The sequence below is a fragment of the Marmota marmota genome, unplaced genomic scaffold (assembly GCF_001458135.2).
Source record: "Marmota marmota marmota unplaced genomic scaffold, marMar, whole genome shotgun sequence".
Taxonomy (NCBI): domain Eukaryota; kingdom Metazoa; phylum Chordata; class Mammalia; order Rodentia; family Sciuridae; genus Marmota; species Marmota marmota.
The window spans coordinates 14,690,510-14,708,770 of NW_026000168.1; the positions used below are offsets into that span (position 1 = coordinate 14,690,510).

At 45.5% G+C, this 18,261-nt stretch overlaps 1 protein-coding gene across 1 annotated transcript in view; it reads left to right on the top strand.

Annotated features, from left to right (window-relative positions):
* Irak2 (interleukin 1 receptor associated kinase 2) overlaps positions 1-18,261 on the top strand; it is a 57,031-nt gene that overhangs the window by 28,739 nt on the left and 10,031 nt on the right. Inside the window, exons 3-9 of the mRNA XM_015495017.2 lie at positions 181-324; positions 5,024-5,130; positions 7,126-7,320; positions 7,403-7,467; positions 11,509-11,623; positions 13,338-13,447; positions 15,492-15,687. Of these exons, the coding sequence (XP_015350503.1) occupies positions 181-324; positions 5,024-5,130; positions 7,126-7,320; positions 7,403-7,467; positions 11,509-11,623; positions 13,338-13,447; positions 15,492-15,687 (932 nt within the window). The remainder of the gene's footprint in view (positions 1-180; positions 325-5,023; positions 5,131-7,125; positions 7,321-7,402; positions 7,468-11,508; positions 11,624-13,337; positions 13,448-15,491; positions 15,688-18,261) is intronic.

Sequence of the window (18,261 nt, forward strand, 5' to 3'; positions counted from 1 at the left end):
AGAGCTGGCACATTACCAGGCATCATGGTGCATAGACTTGATCCAGAGAGAGAAAGACCCTTCGTCCCAGGCACTCTGTGAATCTAGGGCATAGCCAAGTCTGTTACTTCCAGGCCCAGCCTCTCCATGGCTACCCCATGCCAGGAAATGATAATGACCTTCTTTCCATCTTGTTTTCAGGGAAACCAGTTCCTGACACCAGACCTTCTTTCCCAGCCTCCCCAGAGGTGGTGAAGCCAGGACCTGTAGCAGCCTCTGGGAGAAACACCCAGGATGAGCAGGAAAGGGGGCAGCCCTTGAGGCCCACTGCCTTCCCAGGTCCAGGTATCGTCAATTTAATTTGATTTTTTTAACTTACAGCAAAAATGTTTAAGGAAACGAGGATGTGTCTAGAAGGACAATCAACTCAGGATATCAGATCAGAATTTTAGGGGTGGGGGATAGAAAAATGACAGACCTTCATAGTGATAAAGTACAGTTAACGATGTCATAGATATGTGCATATTCATGGAGACATGTTCACATATAGTGTGTTAAAAGTGGGAAAAAAACCCCATGCCTGTAAGCCCAGCAACTCGGAGCCCAAACAGGAGGATCACTAGTCCAAAGACAGCCTTAGCAAGTTAGCGAGACCCTGTCTCAAAATATAAAGGGCTGGGGATGTGACTTAGTGGCTAAGTCCCTCTGAGTTCAATCCCTGGTAGCAAAAAAAGCGGAAAAAAAAAAAAAAAAGTGAAAAAAACCCCCCATAGTTCTAGCACTTGGGAGGATTGAGGCTGAAAGATTGCCTGAGTCCAGGAGTTCCAAATAAGCCTGGGCAACATAGGGAGACTCTATCTTAGCAAAAACCCAAATCCCCAAACAAGCAAAAACCAAAAAGTAAAATAAATTGGTAACAAACAAAAATATACATATGGACTGGTGGTGTAACTCAGTGGTAAAGCATGTGCTTAGCATATGTGAAGCCCTGAGTTTTATCCCTAGTACCTAAATAAATAAATAAATAATCCAAAAGGACATATAGAATTTGTTACCTTCTTATTCTGTGGTGCTGGGGATGGAAGCCAGGGCCTTACACAGGCTAGGCAGGCACTCTACCACTGAGCTACATCTCAGCTCTCATTTATTATCATCTTTGTCAAAAGCAAAAAATTACTCAGTAATTAAGGACCTTTAATCCTTAACCAAGTATATGAGTTATGTATTATTCTTATCTCCACTTCACCAATGAGGCTACTGAAGTATAGAGAGGTCACACAGTCTGGCCAAGGTCAGGGGTTACCATGTTTAACTGGTGCCTTCCCAGACGCTGGCATAGGTCAGGCCTGCATGGGGACTCTGAGCTGGGTGCCTGACCCCATCTCTGTCCAGAGCCCAGCATTCAAAGCCCAGCCATGGAGAGAAGAGGGTGCCCTCCCCCAGCCTCCTCTCTGTCAGTCACAGTTCTGCTCCTTTGTCCTGAGGGACCTGAGATAGGAGAGTGATCCCTTTAAGGGCACATGAGTAGGAAGAGATGTCTGGGTCATGGGATCTGGTTGCATAAGTCCCTAAGTACTGCACATGCTGCTATCCCAGAGCCTGGCAGACCACTTCAGATTCATTTCCTTCCCCTGTGTCCAGACAAGGGCTGGGGGACAGTTTGCCAGATGAGAGGATGTCTCAGCTGATGGATGGCTTCCCAGGAGAAACCCATAGTTGGCTTCTTGGTCTCCCTCTTGCCTCTGTAGCTGAGTCTCACCTCCTCTCTCTTGTGGCCTTCTGAGTGGAAGCCAGAGATCCCAAATCCATGAAATCTGTTTACTGAAGCAGTTTCCAGAGGCCAGGGAATGCACTGGCCAAGAGGAGCAGATCTTTGGCATGAGGCAGACCTGTATTTGAATCCCATGGCTGTCACTTTCTAGCAGGGAGAATGACTTAGCCTCCCTGTACTTTCAGTTTCTTCATCTGTAAAAATAACAGAACCCATTCCATGTTGTTGGAAGGATCATACACTTCAGTGTTGCCAGGGTGGTAGTGCTCACTAAATGTTAACAGACACTAGGAACATTCCAGACTCCCCAGCTAGGTTGAGTCTGAATAATTTCCTGTAGCTAAACATATATTTTTAAAAGTACATTCAGATGTGGTGGCACCTGTCTGTGTTCCTAGCAACTCAGGAGGCTGAGGCAGGAGGATCACAAATTTGAGGCCAGCCTTAGCAACTGAGCAATACCCTCAGCAACTTAGCAAGACTGTCTCTCAAAATAAAATAAAAAGGGCTGGGGATTTAGTTCAGTGGTATAGCATTTGCCTAGCACAGACAAGGTCCAGGGTTTGATACCCAGTACCTGCACCACCCTACACATACACACACAAAAGAAAAGAAAGAGGAAAAATAAATACAGACTTCTAATCAGCAATTAAAGATAAGGGGAACCGGTCCAATAGCCAGAGGGAAAAATAAGATAGGGGAATTCTAGCCAGGCACCCCTCAGGATGGAGCAGGTAACAGGTATAGCAGTTCCTTCCAGGATTCATTATCCCGGTTACTGTAAAAACAAGCGTCGCCTTGTCACCTTTGCCACCAGTCTTTGCACTGTTTACTTTCTTGCATGGCCCGGGGAGCAGGTGTGCCCGGCAGGTCCAGATGATGACTGCAGTGTGAGACAGGAAGTCAATGGTCTGTTTGCCCAAACTAAAAATAGGAGAGTAATCATTCACAGCTTCAGATCAAGGCCTGCTCTGCCTTAGGAAAACCCTAAGATTTTACATCAGAATAGCCACATGGGGATCAGCACAGGGGCCACACCTACCTTTCTTAGAGTCACAGGAGGTGAACCTGCATTCCATCTAGAAAAGCAGGTGTTCTACAAAGAGTTCTGAAATAAGTGTTTGTTTTTTTGTTATTGTTGTTAACAGTTCTCAAAGGGTTAATTCCCAGTGTTTTGGAGGCACTTCTGTAGATAGTGCCTCCCCTGACCTTGCTGGATAAAGGAGGCATGGAAGTGCATTCTGGCCCCCAGGCCTTCTGAGGTCCTCTGTGAGCTCACAGAAGAGGCCAGTTGCTTACTAGCTGTGGGACACACCAGCCCTGTTTCCTGACCCACTTGTGGCTCTTCTTGTTGAAGATCTTCAACATACATACATGGAAGCCACACAGCAGTCCCACCCATGCCACCCCACAGTACCCATCACCCACAGGTCACCCATGACCCATCTTGCATCATTGGCTATTTTGACCTGTTCTCCTATTTTTCCTTAGATACTCTCTCTCCCCCACCCCCAGTACTGGGGATTGAACCCAGGGGTACTCTACCACTGAACCACCCCCAGATTTTTTGATTTTTATTTTGAGACAGGGTCTTGCTAAGTTTCCCAGGCTGGCCTCCACCTTGCCAGCCACCTGCCTCAGCCTCTGAGTCACTGGGATTATAGGTGTGCCACCACCTTACCTGGCTTAAAACATTTTCTCATACAGGAAATTCCATACACTTACAAAAGCAGAGTTTAATGACCTTTCCTGTCCCAATCAGCTTGCTCAGTAGTGATCAAACAATGATGAAATTCTGATTACAGTTGTCCCTTAGTTATCCATGGGCTTGGTTTCAGGACCTCCATGGCTGCCAGATTGTGGACACTCTAGTCCCTTAATTACAGTGTTGTTTGCAGATAACCTGTGCATGTATTCCTGTCTATTTTCAGTCGTCTCTAAATTTCTTGTAATACCCAATACAATGTAAGTGTTGTATAGATAGTTGTCAGACTATTGTTTAGGAAATAATGACAAGAAAAAAAATCTGTCTGTGTTCAGCACAGATACTGTCTGTTAAGCCTATTTTCCATCTGAGCTTGGTAGACTGCATTGGTGCAGAACCCATAGCCCGATGCACTTTGAACCAGACCCTCAATGGCAGGAGAATCCCTCTCTTCCTCTTCTCTCTGCTCTTTGGACATATAGTGGGAGTCTTTGAAGATTGTTATTGCGGGTGCTGGAAGTCTAACTCAGTGGTAGAGTGTGCGCTTAGCATATGCGAGACCCTGGGTTCCATCCCCAGTTCTATCTCTTCTACCATAGTCGCCCTGAACATGGGGAGCTAAGACTAAGTCCCAGCGCACCTTACCTGACTCATCCATTGTACTATATGTCCAAGCCCCATTCCCTTTTACCAGAACCACAGGGAGAGATGCAGCCTCTCTCCTGGCTAGTAGCCTTCCTGGCATGGGATAGACCTTAATGATCCACCCAAGTCAAGAGATGAATAACACACGTGAAGCGTTTAAAACAGGGCCTGGTGGATCTGCTGTGCTGGGCCCTCCCGCTGCCCTGCCTCTGCACGGCGGATCCAGTGCCTCAGTTCCCTCACCCCACATCCACTTAGCAAAAAAGTTTCCCCACGGGGTGATGGCAGCAGCCTGGGAGACTGAGGCAGGAGAATCACAAGTTTGAGGCCCAATCTGGGCAACTAGTGGGACCCTGAAAATTGCTGTTTTGGGGGCTGGGGGGTAGTAGTAGAGCACCCCTAGGTTCATCCCAGCAACCCTTGCCACCCTGTTAAAAAAAAAAAAAAAGTTTCCCATCTTTCAAGGCCAGGTCTAATGCTCCTTCCTCCCTGAAGTCCTCCCTTTTCCCAGCCCACTGTGGTCTCTTCGGCCTCTGACCACCATGGGCTTTGGCCTCAGAGGTTGCTCACTGCCTCGTGAGCTGCTGTGGAGGCTTCTAGAAGGCATGCTTGGCAGCTGGTTGGGCTGAGTGGGTGGTGGCACAGGGCAGGGGGAATCCTGGCTCTACCACACACCAGCTATGTGGTCTTGGGTGTGGCCCCACCTCTAGTGCTTCCACATCTCCACCTGTCAAGTTGTCAAGTTGTCACATAGCTTAAATGAGGTGATGCCCACCTAAGGAGTGTGTGGCCTGGCGTGTGGTGAGTGGCAGGAAGTGGCAGCACTGAGAAAGTGCCAGTCTTGGTCTGGGGACTAGATGGGAGCCCACCCCTCAACTCCTCCCCTTCTAGGCAAGTCCTGACCCTAAGTCCTTCCTTTCCAGGGTCTGCTCCAGCCAGAGACCAGCAGCAGGCCTCTCTCCTGCTTTCTTCTAAGGGGGTTGTGCTTCATTCCTCAAGACCTCACCTCCCCACCTCATTGGATTCAAAGGTAAATCCCCACTCTACTTCTACCCCTTTCTGCACTGCCCAGCTCACGGAGCCTCTCATTTCTTCATCCTGAGACCAGTTTGAAGGTGGGGAAGAGAAGGGAGACCCATGAAATTACTCGAGCCCTCTATGACCACAGGCATAGGCAGGCAACAAAATCTGCAGGGGTGGAGATGAGTGCCCTTCACAGAGTGCATTTTTCTTTTCTTTTCTCTTTGTGAGTTGCTGGGGATGGATCTCAGTGCCTCACACATACCGGGTAAGCGCTGTGCCACTGAGTTACCCTCCAACCTACATACATGCTTTTCATGGATTTTCCCATTATTTATGTTTAAATGAGAGATGAGCTGATTATTGACCTCCTTCCTCCCCAAATGTGTTGACACGGTGGTCATTTGCTTATAAACCCCCTCCCCTACCTTTTTTCAACTCACTTGTTCTGAGTTGAATAACTCAGTCTGAGTTAGCCTGTATTTTGAGTGATTTGGGTTTTAGGATGCACTGACTTCCTTTGCTAACAGAAACAAAAAACCAAAAAAAAAAAAAAAACAGAATTGTCTTTTCTGACAACATTAATATTCATATAAATATTAATCCACATTGGATTAAAATGAAAACCCTCGGCTGGGAGTGGGTGCAGTGGTAGAGTGCATTCTCAGAGCACATGAGGCTCTGGGTTCCATCTCAGCACTGCAGAACAAAACAAAATCAAACAATTTTTTTGATTCTAAAAATACATTTATTTTCTTCTAATTTTAAAAGAAACTAACGTGTTTTCATGGTCCTTAAAAGTATTACAGGTTCAGTGTCTTGGGTAGAAAGCAGCTGCGTGGATCTGATTAATGAAGTTCCGCCATAAAGAACTCTTTCAAGGGGGCTGGAGTTGTGGCTCAGCGGTAGAGCGCTCGCCTAACATGTGTGAGGTGCTGGGTTCAATCCTCAGCATCACATTAAAAAAATAAATAAAATAAAGGTACTGTGTCCAACTACAGCTTAAAAATATGTTTAAAAAATTTAAAAAAAAGAACTCTTTCAAGCAGGGATTTTCATTTTAAAAAATGTTTTTAACCCTGGTGTGGTAGTGCATGCCTATAATCCTAAAGATTCAGGAGGCTGAGGCAGAAGGATTACAAGTTTGAGGCCAGGCTCAACAACTTAGCAAGGCTCTGTCTCAAAATAAAAAATGAAAGGGGCTGAGGGTATAGCTCAGTGGTTTAGTGGTAAAGTGTGCCTGGGTTTGGTCTGTAGTACCCTCCTCCCCCCAAAAAAAATGATGGTCTAATCCCTTAGGAGAATGATCATGGTATAATATCAAGAGGAAAATAACCAGAAATCCAAGCTGTATATGTGTGCAGCACAGGCCTGTTTTTGCTCAATAAATCCTGATGTAGCTTACTGGCAGGAAATACACTAAATTTTAATAGCAATTAAATGGATAATGGGATTATGGAGAATATTGTGCCCCCAGTTTTCTAAAACTGTTTGCCAAATTTCAATTTGTATGTATCCCTTTTTAAAAAGGGAAGGTGCTGAAGGAGAGCATCTTTTTATAGGGTTCCATGTGCACCAAGACTCCGAGACTGTAGAGAATTGTGCTTGCTTTTATGAATCCATTCCCCACTTCCAGAAGTCTGGAGGCCCAGCATCCTGCTATGTACAGGACTGAGGGCACCAAGTGTGGCAGTTGACCAGATGTGTGACCTCACTTCATTTATTTGACTCCCTGTACACCAATACCTTAGTGAATCTTCAAAATGGCCTTCCGGGGTACTATTGTTATATTTGCCAGTGGGGAAATTGAAGGGTTGAGTAATTCATTCAAGGTCACAGAGGTACAGCTGGGATCTGAGCTCAGGCCCATCAGTGTCCTTTCTACCACTTCCTACTGAATAAGATGATCAGCTCTATTCCCTCAGCTCTGGTTTCCAGGGACCTTGGAGGTAGCAGGGGAAGCAAGCTTCCATGGTAACCTCAATCTCTCTCTCTCAATTCTTAGGACTTCAGTACCTCCGTTCCACAGCAGGAAAAGTGCTCGAACATGACTGAAGAAAGCCTTTTCTGGAGTGAGGCAGAAGTGATCCAGGCAACAGGTGACTTTGACCAAAGCCACAGAATCAGCGAAGGCACCTTTGCTGATGTCTACAGAGGGCAAAGGCACGGAATGCCCTTAGCCTTCAAGAAGCTCAGAGAGGTGAGCCTGGTGGGTTTCTAGAGAGGGGTAGAGGCTACACAGGAGAGGCTGGGTCTTCATGTTCCAGTGTCTTTCTCCACAGACAGCCTGCTCAAGTCCAGGGTCAGTGGAGAGGTACTTCCAGGCAGAGGTGCAGCTTTGTCTTAGGTAAGTTCCCCTTTGGAAAATGCTTTGTCCAATTATGATAACAGGTAGCCCCTCTATGGTGCTTCCTATGTGCCAGGGTGGGTGTGAAGTGCTCTGTGTTGTCTCTCTTCTTCTTCTTATAAAGCCACTAATGCTGTCTTAGGGGCACCACCCTCATGACCCCATCTAATCCTAATTACCTCTCAAAGGGCCCACCTTCAAATACCATTAACGTTGAATTTGGAGATTAAGTTTCAAACACATGAACTCTGGGGGGCACATTTAAATCAGCATATAAACTCATTCAGTCTTCATGAACACTATAACATAGCTACTATTATCACTTTGTTTTACAGATGGATGAGTGGAGGCACAGAGAGGATAAGTGTCTGGTCCAAAATCACAAAGCTAGTAAGTGGTAGAGCCACTTACTGATGAACCTACATGGTCTGTGTCCAGAATCCATGCTTTTCCCATGTAGCAAGTATGTGTATAGGTTAGAGTTATAAAGGAAACCTGGCTCATTCCATCCCCTGCTTTCCATGTGGGAAGAAATGTTTCTGTCCCATGCTTTGATATAGGCAGAGACTTATGAATTGCAATTCTAATGGTGAATCCACCTTAAAATTGTAGCCCACTAGAATTGGGTTTGGCAAATGCAGACCCACCGGCTAAATCTGGCCCCACTTATGTTTGTACAGCCTGAGAGCTAAGAATTGTTTGTACATTTTTAATTGGTTGGGAAAAAAGTACTCCATGACACAAGAATATTATATAAAATTCAAATTTTGGTGCCTATAATAAAGTTGCATTGGGAACATAGCCATAATTACTAATTTCTAAATTATCTGTACCTACTTTTGTGCTACAGGGTATGGTTGAGTAGTTGGAACAGAGACTGTATGGCCTACAGAGTCTAACCTGTTTACTAAGCAGTCCTTTACTGGAAAAGTCTGCTGAAGGGCTGGGAATATAGCTCAGTGGTAGTGCACATGCTTGTAAGTGTGAGACTGAAAAAAAAGGGGGTTTACTGAACCCCAGGGTACAGAAATAAAGGCCTTCAAAAGTGATTTTCAGCTGGGTGCAGTGGTATATGCATATAACCCCAGCTATTTGGGAGATCGAGGCAGGAGGATTGCAAGTTTGAGGCCAGCTTCAGCAATTTAGTGAGATTGTCTCAACATAAAAAATAAAAAGGGCTTAGAGATGTAGCTTATAGTGGTAGAGCATCTTGGGTTTAATCACCAGTCCCACAAAAACAGAAGTTAAATCTGCTCATTTTACAAATTGATAAATTCAGACCAGAGAAATGAAGTGGGCCTTCCAATTCCAGAGCTGGGTGGGGACTGGGAAAGCTTTTTCACAGTCCTGGGAACTTTGTCCTGGCTCTCCCTTCATGAACACACATTGACCACCTATTGCATGCTGGCCACATGATGCATGATTATTATGGAATAATGCATGATTACTAGGGAGTATTTTAAGAAATAATATAACTTTGAGTACTGGATGTGTAGCCCCATGGTGGAGCTAGCATGCATGAGGCCCTCCCTAGGTTCTATCCTCAGCACTGGAAAAAAATTATAAATAAGAAAATATATGAGCTGGAATTGTAGCTCACGGAAGAGCGCTCGCCTAGCATGGGCGGGATCCAGGTTTGATCCTCAGCACCACATAAAAATAAAGGCATTGTGTTGTGTCCATCTACACCTAAAAAATAAATATTTAAAAAAAATATTTAAAGTACCATAGCAGTGTGTATTAATATTTTATTTTGTGTGTGATACAGGGGATTGAACCTAGGGAGGGTATAGTATAGCTATACTACTGAGCTACATCCTCAGCTCTTTTCATTTTTGAGTCAGGGTCTTGATACATTGCTCAGACTGGCCTTCAACTTATGATTCTCCTGCCTTAGCCTTTTTCTTCTTCTTCTTCTTCTTCTTCTTTTTTTTTTTTTTTGGTACCAAGGACTGAACTCAGGCACTTGACCACTGAGCTACATCCTCAGCCCTACTTTGTATCTTATTTAGAGACAGGGTTTCACCAAATTGTTTAACAACACCTTGCTTTTGCTGAGGCTGGTTTTGAACTCGTGATCCTCCTGCCTCAGCCTCCCAAACCACTGGGATTACAGGTGTATGCCACCGTGCCCAGCCTGCCTTTGCCTTCTAAGTAGCTGGATTACAGGCGTGTACCACTGCGCCCAACATTTTTTTTTCTTTTTGCAATGCCTTGAACTTACTAGGCAGGTACTGTATTACTGAGTTACACCCCCAGGCTTTCTAAAATTTGTATTTTGAGAGAGGATCTTGCTACGTTGCCTAAATTGACCTCAAAGTTGCGATCCTCTTGCCTCAGTGTCCCAGGTCACTGGGATTACCGGCAGGTGCTGCTGTGCCTGGCATTATTTTGATATATTTTCTTTCATTCTTTTTCTTTTTATTGATGGATATGTGTGTACACAGTGCACATCTCCATCAGTGCACAAGGCTGCCAGTGCCTTGCCAGGGGGTCCCTTTTCCTGCCCACGAGGTTATAAACCACCACAGAAAATAAGTCAGAAATAATTAGTGAAGAACAAAAGATACAAAGTCAGAAATAGTTTTGAAGCAGAGCACCTGATAGATCCAGCCCACACAGAGGAGTTGGAGCTGGACAATTAGAAAATGGCTCCTGTGGTTTATTTAAGGGTGTACATCAAAGCAGGGATAGGTTTCAGGGATGGAGTCTTGCTTCTGATGTTTTGCAGTCAACAGGTTGATTGTCATCTTGGCAGGTTAAACCCATTTCTGAGAGGCTGTGCTACTACAGCAGGTCACCCCATCTCTGGTACTGTGGGGGACCAGGCAGAGCTGAATAGGGCTCACATGAGTTTGGACAGTTACAGCCAGAGGAAATTTCCACTGGAAGAGTTCCCAGACACCAGATTCTCCTATTCATTGGCTGCAATGCTGATTTTTGGTTCACACATAGCGCACGGATGGCTCTTGACACACATACACACACACACACACACACACACACACATATACACATACATACACTTTATTAAAATTGGAAACATAATTCTGCTTCCACTTTGACTTAGTGCCGGGATAGAGTTGGCAGTCGCTCCCTCATTCATTGATTGAAATAATGGAGCCATCCATCCCTTTCCTAGGCTCCAGGACATGCAGACCTGAAGCAGTCGGTCCCTGCCTTGGAGAAGTTAATGGTCCAGTGGGGGACTGGCCTGTAAATAACTAATGGGCATGACGAGTGTGGATAGGAATTAGAGGGGGATAGAGAGATCAGGCAGAAGGTGGAGGGAAGCAGAGAGGCAATGGGATGGGATGGGGTTGACCAAGGCCAAGGAGAGGGAAACGAAGAGGCATTTAGAAAGCTGTCTATGTGACAAATAGTGACTCATTAGATGGGGGAGGTAAGGAAGCCAGGAAGCTGGATAGGTGGTGTGCCCATTGCAGATATAATAAATACAGATGGAGAAGCAGGTTTGGTACTTGCTGAGCCTAAGATGACATTGACTTGAGCATCAGGATACAGTTAGACATTCAGGTGTGGAGCTGAGGATGGGGCTAGGAGTCAAGGGGTTTGGGATTGTTTCTAATAGCAGCAGGAGGCACTTAAAGCCAGCTGAGGAGCTCAGCTGCAGGAGACCCTTATTTCAGAGGAAGGCAAAAGAGAAGGGTCTTAGTAAAAAAGTCTAAGAGTGGCCAGAAAGGAAGGAGGTAATCCTGGAGGGAATGGTGACTGAGACCCAGTAGGAAAGGATGGCGGGGAAGAACTCCAATCCCAGAGTCATACTGACATGGAGCTGGGTCCTGGCTTCACTGCTTACTGGCTGTGGCCTTGGGCAAGTTCCCTAATCTCAAGGCTTCTGTTCCTGGAAATGGGTTGGTAAAGGTGTCACACTGCAGGGAAGTGCAGCAGGGTGAGGTCATTAGGGGTTGGAGTGTGTGGCACCTTTGAGGTTGCCATGGCCTTGTGGGTGGAGAGGGTGGAAGTCTTTGGCTCTTCTTGTTGTCTGAATTGTCACTGTGCACTGATGTCTGATTTCAGATGTTGCCACCCCAACATCTTACCTCTGCTGGGCTATTGCTCCGGAAAACAGTTTCACAGCCTGATCTACCCCTACATGACAAATGGTTCTCTACAGGACAGACTCCAGAGTCAGGTAAGGGACTGGGTCATAATCAGAGAACAGGAACAGGAAGCACCCAGTTAGGGAATCAAGGTAAAGGACTTATTGGAGGGCAGAGGAGAGAAGGCCACTCGGGGAGGACCAGGGATGGCTTTGAGAAGAGAAGATGGATCAAGGGAGATAAGATCTGAGTAAATGTCTTCAGGAAAAACCTATGCAAAAATTATTTGACAAGAGGCATGTCGTTCAAGTCAAGAGCAAGCCAGAGGTATGCCACAGTACTAATTAGGTTCATCATTGTTCTGGAGGTAGCAGCCAATGCAGCAGGATAAGAAAAATAATTAAGAAGAAAGAGTATAGAAAAGTGGAGGTGAATTTTTATTACAAATGTTAGTCCAATATATACCTTTTTGCTTATGTATTAATGGACTGTCCCTGAAAAGATATGTAAGGAACTGGTCAACTGGCTGCCTCTGGGAAGGATAACTAAGTAGCTGGGGTACAGAGTGGGAGGAAAACTTACACTATCTTCCCTTTGATACCTTTACCATCATGTGAATGTAATACCTGCTAAAATTTATAGTTTTTAAAATAGACCTCCTGCTTATAAAATCCTCTGACAGGTTAGAGAGTTCCTCCACAACAAATTGTTGCTTCCCTTGGCAGGGACCAACGAAACCATTAATTGTGGTGTATGAAGGGTCACCAACTGTTCTGAGCTCTCACCATGTGCCAGATACCTTGAGAAGGGCTTTACATGTGTCGTTTCTTTTGGCCTTGCAACAACAAAAAAGGTCCCTCCCCCGTTGTCCAAAAGAGGGGTCTCTGGCACAGGGACAAAGTGACTTTCCCAAAGGAGCACATTTGACAAGGGTATGAGCTGAGCCATCGATTGGGTTCCTCTGGCTCCAGATTTTGGTGTTTTTGAGAAGAAATCTATTAAGAGGGGCCATCCAGGCCAGTTGTTGGGGGATATGGGAGCTAAAACAGTGGTTGAAAAATAGGTGGTGGTTTCGCCTGGGAGATTCAGTCTCAGAGCAGAAGTGCCAACGCCTGGGAGCAAGTGGGAGGCTTCAGCCCACCCTGCATTTCTCTCAGAGCACATGAGATGGGCTTAAGGCCTACAAACGAGGCATGCAAACACAAGCTCCCTAGCTTCTTTTCCAGGAGGGAAATCTCAAGAGCTGCCCCTGTCATGGTAAAAATGACTGCTGTTTATTGAACACCTGCTGTAAGGCAGGCACTATGCTTTACCGCCCCTGAATCTTTACATTAGTCCTACTAAAACAGGGATAAATCTTCCCTTTTTTTTTTCCTTTTCTTTTCCTTCCTTCCTCCCTCTCATTTTCCCTCTGTTTTCTCTGTCTCTCTTTCTCCCTCCCTCCTTCTCCCCACCCCTTCCTTCTTTCCTTGCTTTCATTTGAATCCAGGACTTTACACATAGTAGGTGAGCACTCTACCACTGAGTTACACCTCCAGCCTGATGTTTCTATTTTTACCCAAGGAAGCAGCCTCAGAGACATTAAATGTCTTTACCAAAGTCACACAGCTAGTGTGTGTCTGAGGGGATTTACACACAGTTCCGTCTGATGTCAGGGGCCATAGTACCATGTCAGTGAGTCATGTGGCTGAGCCCTGTTGTGAGAACAGACATGAAGGACTAGGGGAGAGAGGAGACCAGGACCAGTCCATCAGGACCTTAGGAAGTGGCAGGCGTGACTGTTTCTACACTTTTTCTTTCTTTTAGGGTGACTTGGAGCCCCTCCCCTGGCCCCAGCGTGTCAGCATCTGCTCAGGGCTGCTCTGTGCTGTTGAGCACCTGCATGGCCTGGAGATCATCCATGGCAACATTAAGAGGTGAGAGTTGGGTTGGACTCACCAAGGGCCTGGGCTACAAGGCTGGGCCTAGCACCAGTTCTTGCGTCTCCTTTCTCCCTCTGCATCTCATCTCTTTGCTTTTCTCTCCCCACCTTCCCTCCCCTAGATATCTTCTTTCTCCTTATTATGCCCTCAAAAATCATTGCTTTTGGGCTGTGCCCTCTGGTTGCTCTCTGCATTCATGCCTGCCTGACTCCATGTTTGTCTTCCTGAGCTGCTGTTTTCCCAGCAAGCCCTCCACGCCTCAGTGCATTTCACTGTCCACTCAGCAGCCACTGTGGACCTCATTCTTGAGCTTCGGGCCATGTCTGCCAATCCCCCTGGGATTCTGAGCTCCCTGATCTTCTTAGAGACCCATGCACTGTTGCTTGTGTATCATGGTGATAGCATCTTGTCAGGAGAGCTTCCTATACTCCAGCTTCTCAGTATCATGTGTCCAAGAATAGAGGTCACAACATGGGTTTCAGCATCTGCGATTTTTAAAAGATATCTGAAAATCTGATAGAACCAGCTGTGGAATCACAAGACTCATAGTTCCCCAGAGGCTTATCTCCATTTGACACATGCAAATGTGGAAGCCCTTTCCTCTTTTCTCTCCCCTGATTTTCATTTCATTGAATCCGCAATTGTATTGTCAAGGAAGGAACTGGAAGGGCTAGAGGTCATCACTGGTATGTATACTATCCTGACTCATCAGTAGGCCTTTGTTTTTTTTTTTTATTATTATTATCTACACATGACATTACAGTGATCTTGGCAATTCATACATTTGTATCATTGGGGTATAATTTCTCATTTTTCTAATTGTACAGATTGCAAAATCACACTGGTCATAGAGTCACCCGAGCCTTTGGTTTTTTCTTTCTTTTTGTAGTACTGGGAATGGAGCTCAGGCCCTTGTGCACACTGGGCAAGTGCTGTACCACTAAGCTGCTCCCCAGCCCAGCCTTTTTATAGCTTGTTTCAATTCCTCCCTACACAGATCCTTAGTCCTAGATAATAGTTGACTGGTTGCCAGTTCATCTTCTGTTTCCGCTCTTTATTTCCCCACATTGAGTATCAACCTCATGGTTAGTGACTCCATAATCTTCCATTAACAGGTTTTACCCATAATTTACTTAACCCCTCCTAACAGTGAGTGTTGGAATTGGTGTCTACATTTGAAGATACACATGTCGCCTAGCTTATCTCCCCACTTTCACATTCTTTCCCAGAGTTATTTCCCATCAATGAGATAAATGGGTCAAAGAATATTTTTATTGTTTTTTGTAAAATTTTTTTTTTTTTTTTAATTTATCTTTTATTTATTTATTTAGTTTTCGGCAGACACAACATCTTTGTTTGTATGTGGTGCTGAGGATCGAACCCGGGCCGCACGCATGCCAGGCGAGTGCTAGGCGAGCGCGCTACCGCTTGAGCCACATCCCCAGCCCTTGTAAAATTTTTCATTGCCCTTTTTATTTCTTAGGATCTGGGATGCTGATATTTTGACTTGCATCAGCCATGCAGAGCTGGGGTCAGAACAGCTTTGGAAGGGACCAGATTGGCGCACTGCGTGGGCTTGGCCAGCTGAGCTGATCAGGGTTGACATTTGTGGGGAGCAGGAAGGCTCCACCTCTGTAGCCACATTCCTGGGGCAACAAGACTAATTCTTTTTTTTTTTTTTTTTAATTTATTTTTTAGTTGTAGTTGGACACAATACCTTTATTTTATTTATTTATTTTTATGTGGTGCTGAGGATCAAACCCAAGGCCTCATACGTGCTGGGCGAATGCTGTACCACTGAGCCACAACCCCAGCCCAAGACTAATTCTTAACTCCATCCTCATTTGTTAGAGGAAGTGGGTTCCCAGTGCCCTGCCTTTGCCTGACTGGTCTGGCTCGTGAGCTCTGTGTTGAGGGTCTTCAGTAACTCCACCACTTCCAGGGGCTGACATTGCCTACCCCTAAGTCGTCTTCCAAAAGAGGGTCCATGGCAAACCTTCCAGCTTAGAATGAGAAGATTCTCTTTGCTTTTCCACAGCTCCAATGTTTTGCTGGACCAAAATTTCACCCCCAAGCTGGCTCATCCAATGGCTCACTTGTGTCCTGTCAACCAAAGGTCAAAATACACCATGATGAAGACCCACCTTTTCCAGGCCTCCGCGGCGTACCTGCCAGAAGATTTCATCAGGGTGGGGCAGCTGACAAAGCGAGTGGACATCTTCAGCTGTGGAATAGTAAGAGCTTTCTTCTTGGCTCAAACTTGGGTCTGTACTCACTTGCCTTCCCAGAGCTGCTTTGTAAGCCCAGGATATAATGGGTTCTGGGGTAGGGGGACATACGTATGTGATCGACTGTATGTGGTTCAAAAAGGCTAAAATATTTCCTCTCTGGCCTGTTAGAAAAATGTTTGCCAACCCTTGAAGTAAAGGCATTCCTGACTGGATTCTAAAAGGCTATAGATATTATCTCCTGACTTACCTAATTCCACCCAGTCATCCATCAGTTGTTTATTTGTGGGGTTTCCCTCATTTGTTCGTTCACTGTGCAGCCATCTATCCTGTGTCCAGCATCCATTTGTCCAATAGCCATTCAGTGCCCATCTACCCAGCCAATATCCCTCCCTGCCACCACCTCCAACCTTGCCCTTTGTGACCGTGCACCAGGCCCCCGGGGTATAATGTAACTACAACACATTTCCTCCCTCAGGAGCACATGGTCCAAATATAGCAATCCTCAAAATATCTCTCTGTATAACACACCCCAGTTCCTTGAGATCTCTACAGGATCAATGTGTTGTTAGACCAGGATGCAAGAAAAGACCCCTGATTCCAATTAAAATCAAATTAAAGCAAGCTTATTATTTCGACCGGCCGGGCTGCCTCTCCCAACAAAAACCACGGGAACAAGACAGCCCTGCAACTTTCTTGCAACCCAGCTTTATAGCCCAGAAAGTTACACAAAGGGGGGTTACAGATAACACAACTCTGAGGAGCATAACACAAAGGCTAGTTTACATTTTTGCTGGCCCCGACATCAGAATTTATGAAGGTCATTAGAGCCTCAGAGAGGGTCGTTATCTAGCCAGGGAAGGCCAAGATTGATGAGGCATCACTAAAGTTTCAGAGAGGGCTACTATCTGGTCAGAGAGAACCAGGCATGGGTGAGTTCAAGGCATGGGCAGGCATTCCAAGCTAGTTCAGAATTTGCAGGAATTTATAGTAAAACTGAAATTATCTTTTCATGGCTTTGTGGCGAGATGGCTCCCAATTTTAAGAGAAAATCAGGCTGGGTTTATCAGTGTAAAAAGGGTTTTGTAGCCAATCATGTTTTCAAAATACTGGGTTGGTTAAACACAGTCAAGCAGGGTTCTTTACGTTGTGAATTCATCAGAGAAAGGTATGCTGAGTTTCCGTTCACTTGACCTTGTTTTCTCAGAGTATCTGTCAGCGTCAGTGTTCCATGGAACCCAGTCTGGGAAACATTGGCTAGAAAAGTGGCAGCCTGTTTGGCCTCAGCCAAACACAGTCAGCTGTACCTGGGCATTGTCCTCTCTCTGCTGCTCCAGTCTTGAACTCTGCATTTCCAGTCTCTGACCATGATGTCTTACCCAGTCACATCTGCCACGAGAGCCCTCATCCGGACCACCGTGGGCCAGATTCAGCTGCCTTCTGTCTCAGCTTGTCTAGCTCTGCTGGTTTGCTCGCCTCCCTTGGCCTATTTCGAATTTTCCTGTTCCTTTAAGAACCAGCAGGCCAGGCATGGGATGCATATCTGTAATCTCAGCTACACAGGAGGCTGGGGTGGGAGGATTGCAAGTCCAAGGCCAGCCTGGGCAACTTAATGAGACCCTGTCTCAAAAAATGAAAATGGTGGGAGATATAGCTCAGTAGTATAGCACCCCAAGATTCAATCCTCAGTCCTACAAAAAATAAACAAATAAAAAATTTAAAAAGTGAAAAAGAATCCATAAGACTGAACTCCTAAGTGCTGAGCACCTAGACCCAGCTGTTACTTTCTATCCTGTGGCCTAGATTACATTACCCTTATCTCTGGGCCTCAGTTTTATCTTCAGTAAAATGGGGGTAATGGTACATATGGGATTATATATGTGAACTGGTTAGCACAGTACCCTGCACACATCGAGATATTTATTTATTTGTTTATTTATGCTGGAGATGGAGATGGGGCCTTGTGCATGATAGGCAAGTGCTGTACTACTGAGCCGCACCTTAAGCTCTCCCAAGTATTTTTTTTCTTTTTTTTTTTTGTGGTATTGGGGATTGAACCCAGGGGCACATGTCACTGAGCTACATCCCTGGCCCTTTTTCAAAGTCCAGACTGGCCTCCATCTTAAATTCGTTTGTTTCAGCCTTCTAAATAGTTGGGGTTACAGGCCTGTGCCACTGGGCCCGGCTATTAGCATTTTTTTTTAATATTTATTTTTAGTTTTTCGGTGGACACAACATCTTTATTTTATTTGTATGTGGTGCTGAGGATCGAACCCAGCGCCCCGTGCATGCCAGGCAAGCGCATTACTGCTTGAGCCACATCCCCAGCCCTATTGGCATTTTTTAAAAAATATTTTTTAGTTGTAGTTGGGCCCAATACCTTTATTTATTTATTTTTATGTGGTGCTGAGGATCGAACCCAGGGCCTCGCACATGCTAGGTGAGTGCTCTAACTGCTGAGCCACAACCCCAGCCCCCCTTAGCATTTTTTTTTTTTAAATTTCTTGTAGTTGTAGATGGACAGACTGCCTTTATTTTGTCTATTTTTGTGTGGTGCTGAGGATCACACATGCTAGGCAA